The 10,521-nt window shown below is 33.0% G+C and overlaps 1 protein-coding gene across 1 annotated transcript; it reads right to left on the bottom strand.

The window, feature by feature from the left end:
• Positions 1 to 4,013: 4,013 nt before the first annotated feature.
• Positions 4,014 to 10,035, bottom strand: LOC130805099 (uncharacterized). The gene is made up of 8 exons (XM_057669731.1): positions 9,541 to 10,035; positions 8,929 to 9,069; positions 8,570 to 8,662; positions 8,342 to 8,468; positions 6,630 to 6,739; positions 5,116 to 5,196; positions 4,655 to 4,737; positions 4,014 to 4,539 (listed from the first exon to the last, which is right to left on the bottom strand). The coding sequence occupies exons 1-8, from the start codon at positions 9,913 to 9,915 to the stop codon at positions 4,320 to 4,322; spliced, it is 1,230 nt and encodes a 409-aa protein (XP_057525714.1). The 5' UTR covers positions 9,916 to 10,035; the 3' UTR covers positions 4,014 to 4,319.
• Positions 10,036 to 10,521: the final 486 nt, after the last annotated feature.

Here is a 10,521-nt window from a genome sequence, read left to right as displayed (position 1 = left end):
GTGAAGCCATGAAAAGTTCCTATTCGGATAAATGGATTAGCGCAATGAACGAAGAGTATAATTCTATGCATGACAATAAAGTTTGGGAACTTGTCCCATTACCAGAAGGCGCGAAACCCATTGGTTGTAAATGGATATCTAAAATCAAAAGGGACTCGCAAGGTAATGTGATGAGGTATAAGGCACGTCTTGTGGCTAAGGGTTATACTCAAAAGGAAGGTGTTGATTATAAAGAGACTTTTTCTCCTGTATCATCGAAAGATTCTTTTAGAATAATCATGGCACTTGTTGCACATTTTGACCTTGAATTACATCAGATGGATGTAAAGACGGCGTTCCTCAATGGTGACATTGCTGAAACAATCTATATGTTACAACCAGAAAATTTTGTATCAGGAGATTCAAAAAATATGGTTTGTAAGTTAAAGAAATCCATCTATGGGCTTAAGCAAGCATCTCGTCAATGGTACTACAAGTTCCACCAAGTCATTCTCTCATTTGGGTTCGAGCAGAATGTTGTTGATGATTGTGTGTATCATAAGTTCAGTGGGAGTAAGATGATCTTCTTGGTTTTATATGTCGATGACATTCTATTAGCGACTAATGATACAGGCATGCTGTATGCAACCAAGAAATTTCTATCAAAGAATTTTGAGATGAAAGATCTTGGTGAAGCCTCCTTTGTATTAGGAATTGAGATATTGCGTAATAGATCACAATATATTCTACGGTTATCACAAAGGAACTATATCGATAAAGTCTTAAAGAAATTTGACATGGAATATTGTAAGCCAGGAGATACCCCTATCTCTAAGGGAGACAAATTCAGTCTCGAGCAATGCCCTAAGAGTCATCTGGAAAGACAGGAAATGCAGAAGATTCCCTACGCGTCATGTGTGGGAAGTCTAATGTATGCTCAGGTTTGTACACGTCCAGATATAGCATACATTGTCGGAATGTTAGGCAGATATCTCAGTAATCCAGGAATAGGCCATTGGAAAGCAGCCAAAAGGGTAATGAGATATCTTAGGCGAACAAGGAACTATATGCTCACCTATAAAAGATCAAATAACTTGGAGGTCGTTGGATACTCTGACTTTGACTTTGCGGGATGTCAAGACACTAGTAAATCCACCACATGTTATGTATATCTGCTAGCTGGTGGTGCGATATCGTGGAAAAGTGTTAAGCAGGAAATTATAGCTACTTCTACCATGGAGGTAGAATTCATTGCTTGTTTTGTTACATCAAATCAGGGATTATGGTTACGCAACTTTGTCACTGGGCTGCGAATAGTAAATGAGGTTGAAAAGCCTATAAAGATTTATTGTGACAACAAGTCGGCAGTACTGTATTCAAATGATAATAGTAGCTCGATTAAGTCAAAGCACATCAAAATAAAATATCGAGCCACTAAAGAAAGAGTTCGGTTAAGGGAAATTTCAATTGTGAAAATTGACACAAACTCTATATTGGCAGATCCTCTAACAAAAGGTCTCCCGCCTAAAGTTTTTCATGAGCATATTACTCATACGGGAGTAATAGATTTTAAGGAGTCTGGAGTTTAGTGGGAGTTGGTTGTCATAAAGACTGATTACATGTTAAGTTTTATTTTCTGATCAGAATAAAGTTGTGTAATTAGACAGTTTCTTACCGAACATTACAGTTGAAAATTTTTTTTTAAGTAGGCCAGTTGAAAATCGACATGTGTAAGCCACATTCATGTGTTTTTCATGCTACATTTTTTTTATGATTGATCTATGTCATTTAATCATGTTAATATGTGTGATCATTGGTGGTCAAATTGTGTTTATCATAATGAAAGCTGCATTGGTCCTATATTGATGAGATTGATGGACGAGATTGTGTTGCCTGAGGTAATTATGACATAATTGAGCTCATAAGGTATGACACATTTAAGGAAACATATGCGACCCAGTGGGAGATTGTAAGGTCTTTGTAATATGGGTCACACATGTTAAATAATAATGTGTGGATCGTCATTAGTATAGCCAATAATATAGTGGTTTATTAAAGATTAAATAGGCTTAAAGGCAATAATGTCGTGAAAATAATATTGTGTAGATACCATAATAATATCTTTATTTTTGGTGATCGGGACAAATTAGAGATATTATGCTAAAGTATTTAATAAGCGGTTATGGCCCCACCACGTGTTTATAAATATAACTCATTAAGTTATAATGGGATTGTGGCCCATTAGACTTAAAGAACTCTTAATACTATATATACCCATCATTATAGTGTTAAAAGGGTGATTGAAAAGTATCATTTTATTTTTCACAAAAAAAAGGAAAACATAGTGGTGGAAGTTATAACAAGCAAACCCTAAAGAAGTAATACCATTAGGGCTTCCGCATACAATCTTATGGATTCGCAAGGTATGTTTCTATGATCTGTGGTTTAATTATTTTATGGATTTACATGTGATTTTGGGAATTAAAGTGATAAATATAACATATATATACACACACACACACACACACACACATATATATATATATATATATATATATATATATATATATATATATATATATATATATATATATATATATATAAATATATATATATATATATATATATATATATATATATATATATACACATATATATATATACATACATATATATATATATATATATATATATATATATATATATATATATATATATATATATATATATATATATATACATATATATATATATATATACATATATATATATATATATACATATATATATATATATATACATATATATATATATATATATATATATATATATATATATATACATATATATATACATATATATATATATATATACATATATATATATATATATACATATATATATATATATATATACATATATATATATATATAGACATATATATATATATAGACATATATATATATATATATATATATATATATATATATATATATATATATATATTATATTATTTAAAAATATAAAACAAATAAATAAAAATAAAACAAGTAACTTATATTATACATAAAATAAAAGTATATTTTACAAAATCACACAAAAATTACAATAAACACAATTGTTAATTGGGAGGAGATGGAGGACGGGGTTGATACAAATTTAAATGCGCTTGAATAAGTTGTATAAAATAGTCTCAGTCTTCGGCTAATTGTGTCATGAGATTATTGTAAGTCTCAATCGCATTTTGAGTATTTCTCCTTCGCATTTCTTCGATCAATTGATTATTATATGTCGCTTATCTTTCTTCCATTTATGCAAACATGAACCCTAAGTTCAAAATATTCGAAAATAAAATCAAAAAGTTCGAAAAAACATGAGAAAAAACAAGTAAAAACATATACATTATATATTAATTTCATTTAACATGAACTTAAAAAACATGAGTAAAAACATGAGAAAAAATAAGTAAAAACACTAACCTTTTGAATGAGAGGATGAATTCTTGACGTTTGTGAAATCTAATCCTTTGAAGATGAAGATGAAAATGAAGATGAGGAGAAGAGAGAGAAAAAGTTGAAAACCTTAGTGAATAAGAAGAAGATGATGAGTAAATGAGAGAAAATGATAAGTTGTTAATGATAAATTAATCAACTATTAATCGCATATTGTAAAAAATTATAATTGGACTAATTAAGCTATTGGTCTCACGTTAAGACGGCCTCTTACCCATTGAAAGTAAAAAATGCTTATTTCAACGAAATTTAGCAAAACACTAATATGTGAATTATGGATCGGGAATACAAGAGAATTTTTAATGAAATTTAGCAACATAAAATTTATTTGAAAATAGGGAATTTAATTATTCAAATTCAAGAATTGTAAATAACACCTATATACTTGAAATTTACGAATTTTGATTCTTGACCAAATTTTACATTGTTATTGCAATTCTATGGAATTGACCCAAATCCACATTTTCAAATTCAAGATTTGCCAAACATAATATTTAGCCTAATTCAACATTTAAAAATAAATTCCAAATTGCCAAACATACCATAAAAGTGATCAAGAGTAATTAGAAATAGAAGTTATGAATTGATCCACACATGAAGAGCTCAATTCAATATGAAAATCCCTATTTTAGTCGGTTAAACTATCATTTGAGAAAGAATCGAAAATAATCTCTTTGTTAGTTTTATCATTAACAACTAACAAGGATAAGATTGTGTAAATCTGATCCTCTTAAATCCCACCCTGGATAGGCGAGCTACTTAATGACATTGGAGTAATGGAATATTGTTGTTGTCATTTAAAGCACAACACAAGTGAAATCTAAGATTCTAACATAGGTAGGTGCTCATTCTTTCTTTACGAGTAATGGACCTGCCCCTACGAAGACGCCGAGCAGTAAGCGACTCTAACAAAGCATCTAATGCATCTTCTATAACTTCTGCCTGCTTATCAAGACAGTATGAATTGAATCGAGGAACAAGTTGCAATTCCGAAAGAAGACCCGCAGCAGCTGCAGCTGTGCAGGTACGATCCCATGATGGTTGGGGCCTGCAATTGTGTTTTGAATGATTAGTCGGTAATGGAAAAGCAAGTCACTAGCTCGCATCAATTACGTAGGAAAACATCCGACATCCAAGATTATTGCTTGTAAGTTGCAACTCACCTAAGTTTATGCATTGCTGAAGCACCTGTTGCAACCGAAATGCAAGCAATGTCATCCTGTCCCCACACACGTTTTGCTTGATCCTAGATAATCATAAAACCGCAGGAAACTCAAGAAACACAAATAACTAAAAGAGATACAAGCCAGTGTCACATAATTCGCTAATTGTCTTGTGAATCGCAAATCGAAAAAAGCGAATTATGGTCGATTTTACGCTATTTTTGAACCATTGTGAGCAAATCGCGAATCCAAAAGCGAACTAACTAGTGAATCATGTTTCACTGATACAAACAAGTACACATCAAGTAGTGCGGACAATCAAGTTTTCCTTTTGTTTGTTTTTGTTAGCAAAACTCTTCCCTTTAGATTTACTTGGTTCCATAAGCTACAATAGAGTGCACATAAAGACACAAAGGTAGTATTGGTTATTCTTCTATTGAAATAAAATGAATAAAAAGTACCTTCAAGCGCTTGAACATTGCCCCGGAATTGTTCCATGTACCATCTACAAGAACGAAATTTAAGACATTGTCTTCACTTGTCTGAAGCAGCAAAGACATGAACAACCAAGTTAGACACTTGGATTTCGAAGTCAAAATCAAGTGTATGATACATCAAAACCACAAGCCATATTACAAATAACGAGCAATTTTTGGTCTCATTCCTAAACTTATAATGGTAACATAATGTATCATTTCCCAATGGATTATAAACCCTTTTACCAAATAAAGGCAACTCAATACGCACAAGAGATCAACACGAGGCAAAAGACAACTATTTGACAACAGAATCAGTAGATTTGCTGATCTTAAATCAGATCGTACTCTTTCTCCTTTGTTTCGTTCTCGTTACTCTAATAAACCTCTTCTTTCTCAATTTATGCGTTGCTAAAACGTGAACATTATCACTCATCAGTCAACACCAAATCAATGCGCATGACATCCATCAGTGATAAAATATAACTTGATGCTACCGCAGCCACATCAGTAAGCTTTAGCTCGTGAATCATACAGCTAAGCTGTAGGATCTAAAACACTTTACTGTGTACTTGCTGGAGGAGCTACAGTTGTAGTGGACCAAACAGCTTACCAACAAATTATTCACACATGGACTCGAAGTTAATCAAAAACTTGGGCAAATAATGTCGGATAATTTGAATTGTCAAGCATTTTATGCACATGCCATTTAGAGAAGGTATGTCCACATTGAAAGAAAATATGAGTTTTTAAGAATTTTGAAGCAAACTATTTGTGAAATATTGCAACAAACTCCAAAATTAATTAAAACATTATTTTTTATGGGGCGATTAATTCTAACTACTTTTTGTTAGCATTTTCTTTATTAGTTTTTCTCTAGAGGTATGCATGTCTTTCTCAAAAGGTAGTTGCTCCACTACTGAAAAATAATATTTTTTTGGTGTTGGGCCAAATTCTATACAGCAATTTCAAACAGAATATTGCCTAGCAAGCCAGAATGAAAACCGAGGAGAAATGGCAGCTAGTGAGAATTCCCCATGATTTGGCCTCAAATTTGGTTGCGGCAAAGTTAAAAGTGAAGCATGAGTTACTGATTGTTAGTGTTGGGTTTGTCAATAGATGGAAGGGCAGATTTTAGTCGGAATTGCGGACTTTCTACCTTTTCACGCGGTCAAAAAACGTCAAGGTCCCATATGGAATAGGTAGCGTACTTAAAATCAGACTAGGCCAATGTGGGATTTTCAAATTTGAGTATTGCTACATTTCATACTTATTAGGATATATGTTATTTTATGGTGTTGTATCCCACAATGGCCAAAGCACGTGTCTGCCTATTCGTCCCTTCTTCACTCTACTATCCTACAATCTCTCCTTTTCAATTTTCATGATTTTTGCATGATTTCTACATTTCGAACTAAAATATTTATTAACCGTTTGTCATGTTAAAGAAGTTTAGTAACACTTGAAGAAGACAAAGCATGTATATGATGCATAAATACCTTGCTTGAATCACAATCTTCATCATCTTGTGTAGGATTTGAAAAGTAATCGATCACAGACTTGGGAACTCCGGACTTATTAGGATACAAGCACCACACTTTGCTTTTTCCTGGCCGCATGAGAAACAAAGGAAATGAATTGAAATTCAAGAATAACATATCAAAGAAGGGAAAGGTATAACTGTATAAGCATTTATTGTAGTTGAATACTAGAGATTATTCTTTCATAATGTGAACTAGGTTCATAGTGAGACTTTAAGGGGTATTGTGACCCTTTTTGCACAACAATAGCTCAATATCATAACCACCCCCATCTAAATTTAGTCACCAAATAAACTAATCATATCACAGAACCAGAGTGCCCATCATCATCATTATACCCAGTATATTCCGCTCATAGGAAATATGGTCAGGGTCTGGGGAGGGAAGAAAGACGGCAACTCATACCCATAAAGGAGAATGCGGTCAAAGAGTCCCTCGGCTCAAGAAAAAACTTCAGAGAGAGTGTAGCTACCCGAAAGTCTACAACTTACAACACACTTCGACCATTAACAATACTGTAAGAAAGGATAGTAAATAAATAAATAAATACATATAAAGAAAATAAAAGTAAAACAAAAAATAAAGAGATAATTATCACCAAAACACGGACTCAAGTATAAGACATCACCCATTATCAATATATGAACTTAAATACATAAGATCACATCAAACCCAAAAAGAAGAAAAGGTCCATGAATCCGTACACAATAATGTTATATACAAAGGAGCTCCCTCCAAGTGACTTGGATCAATAAAGCAAAATACTTCATTGTAGGAAGATGAGGGTAGTTGGGATCATGGCAAACAAGGGCACATCGTATCATATCGATCGAACCATAACTCATAAAGGTTTTTTTATCCACCAAACTGATACTACTTGCATCGTAGAGGCACTAAAAAGAGCTTTTAAGCTCATGCAAGGGATATCTAATCATTTTGACACACATTTGGGAGTATGACAAGTTAACAACCATTACCACAACCTTCACTCAACATGTTTTTCCATGTGTATGTTAAGGTGAATGAGTAGACATATCTTAATTGTTAGAGTCAAATTTATGTAAAAGTATGGAAAGAAAGAGAAAAGAAACAATCGTAATTGATGTTTTCTAATATATGGTATAATTGGAGGATTTCGAAGGAGTCATGTGCTTGCTTAGCCATTAATTAAAGCAACCAAGGGAAGGAAAGACAAAAAAGAAGGGTAGAAAGCTTGTTAGCCATCTTTCCTCACAAATTGCTATAATTATGCGAGGAAAGGAGTAAGGATATTATAGTATTCTTTTCCTCCTACTCCCTCTCCTTACAATTAAATCCCTCTGATTTTTTCTACCAAGCATGGCAAAATAACTTTTTTTTCTCCTCTTCCTTTCTCTACCATCCCAATCATCTCTACCAAAAGTACTAGATTCATATCACTTTAATACATTTTACCTATCAAAAGCAAATTGATGAAACGAAACAATGTAACCTTAGATATAATTGAAGAGAAATGAGCATGCTTCAGATGCTATACGAACTAGACATTTGATCAAGACTAGCGAACAAAGTACCAAAACAAATATCAAACTCAAAGAGCAATCAATAGGATAAGTGCGAATTGCGAACAATATGCCCAATAAGAAAGTACAAAATCATCAATTAAGTTAACAGATAATTCTTAATTTAACCTGCTTTCTTAAATTCATTCCACATTATTTCTTCATGTTCAACAATACCAAAGAGGCATAATGTTGCAGCCTGCACACCAAAAACTTGCCATAACAGCTTTCCTGTGTTGTTTTGTCGAAGAAAATCCTATAAAATTAAGTAAAAGAGACATTTGGTCAGGGAGATTGATCTGCAATAGCAAAATTATTACCAAGAGGAATTTCATGAAAAGCAATCGAAGCACAAACCTTCGGATGCATGTACAACCAAAACCGTATACCACGCCAAAGAGGGCAAGGTTTGACCATCGAGCACATACAATCTTCAAAGGGAAGCCAACACTAGAAAACATTGATATTTGATAGTCAATAGCTGGGTATAAGCCAACAACTGTAAAACCCAAATTTCCTCCATCCTTTATGATTTTGGCTTCGTTTAATGGGTTGGAAATTCAGGTGTTTCAACCCCTAAAGGACGGGAGGAAATTCGAGTGTTACAACAAGATACATCATACTCTTCAATGGTAGCCCCATGGCGTAAAGAAACACACAGAAAGTATATGTTTCATGAATCGGGAGATATGTGCCTAAATAAGAGCAGCAAGGACCTTTTGACAAAGGTATCCTCGACTTCCAAGCAAACGACAAGCTATTTGTCGAGCTGCAAAGAACTGAAGCTTCATCTCTGAATCATTCAGTGCCTGATAGGCTGCTCTATGCTTCTTGTCCTCTTCAATTTTAAAATCACCCTGAAATTGGTTAAGCACATACTCAACAATATAAATTTCTATCTACTGATTTCAAACATCGAACATTGAACTTTATTTTGCAATTAAAATGAACTTTGATAGAAAATTTATATTTCTTTGATTTCTAATTATAATGAACAATTGACTCATTATATATATGAGTTTCTTATTTATGCAAAAACAATCTTTCTTTATCACTAACAAGGGTAATATCGCCTACATCTGACCCCTAAACTCCGCTAAGGTAAAGGCCCCTCAACGGCATTGGTCTAATATTATAGAATGCTACTTAATTAAAAAAAAATCTGAAAACAACAAGCAAATGAACAAAAAAGCATCCCAAAATTCAATGAAAACAAAATCAAAGAACAAAAGATGTGAAAGAAGCAAACAAAAAAGACAAGAGAAGTAATTAACAAATATATCCCAGAAAAATCAAAAAGAAAAGAAAGGGAAAAGAGAAAGATATACCATGAGTCTACCACCATTACCACCAAAAGTCATAAGGGCATGAGTTTGACCCTCAACAGACTTCAAATAAGAAATGGCATCAATCACAGTAGAAGGAACTGGAGAATTTGTGCCCCAACCCTGCCATTCTTGCAAGGTAAGAGTGCAATCAATGTTGATTCTTTTAGAGGGAGATAAAGAACAGCACTTTGTTTGTGATTTGGGTTTTGATTTTGGGATGTACCCATCATCATAAATGCATCTATTTCTGCTTCTGCTTGTTGGGGAAAGCTCCATGTGATTGTGAAGGAAGAGGGTTTTGAAAGTGAAATGGGATGAGAATGTAGAAAGACAACATTTTAGCTTCAAAGAATAAAAACCCAATTGTGAGAACATTAAGTTGGATTCCAGTTTTTCTTGGGCAAGACTGACTACCCCTTAGTCAAAGGCCATTCTCAAAGGGAGGGTGAAGACTAGACAAATGTACCCAAACTAGATTGTGTTATGGTCTTGTAGGGATGGGGTTTTCCGGAGGATATTGATGGAGTAACCCTAATATATTAACTGTCCATTTGATAGGTGGTAATATACGATGATAATAAAAATAAAAATTAGTATAATTTTAGTCGAAAAATCTCTTACTACCTTGATGGCGATGTTTGTCAAACTTCAATCATTTCATTTTCTTTTCATAAATTTTTCATTTCAATGCATTTCATGAAAAAGTTGGATAATTCTAGGTAATTTTCCATAAAAAATAATGTCAGGTGAAAAGATATTATAATTATTCATCAGTTCCTCAAGAAAATAATCCCAGGTGAAAAGATAAATAGAAAACAGTTTAGGTATTTTAATATTGAGTATGTGACTTTACCTCTGTTTCCTCAATACTCATTCACTTGTCCTGTCATTCTTGTCTTGTGGACTGATTGGTTGATTTAAAGTCCTTATATTAAACTATTACAACTTAATAAGGAAAATTAAACAAAAAGCACTCAAGCT

The sequence above is a fragment of the Amaranthus tricolor genome, chromosome 1 (genome assembly GCF_026212465.1).
Source record: "Amaranthus tricolor cultivar Red isolate AtriRed21 chromosome 1, ASM2621246v1, whole genome shotgun sequence".
Classification (NCBI taxonomy): domain Eukaryota; kingdom Viridiplantae; phylum Streptophyta; class Magnoliopsida; order Caryophyllales; family Amaranthaceae; genus Amaranthus; species Amaranthus tricolor.
This window is presented reverse-complemented; position numbering and strand designations above follow the sequence as displayed.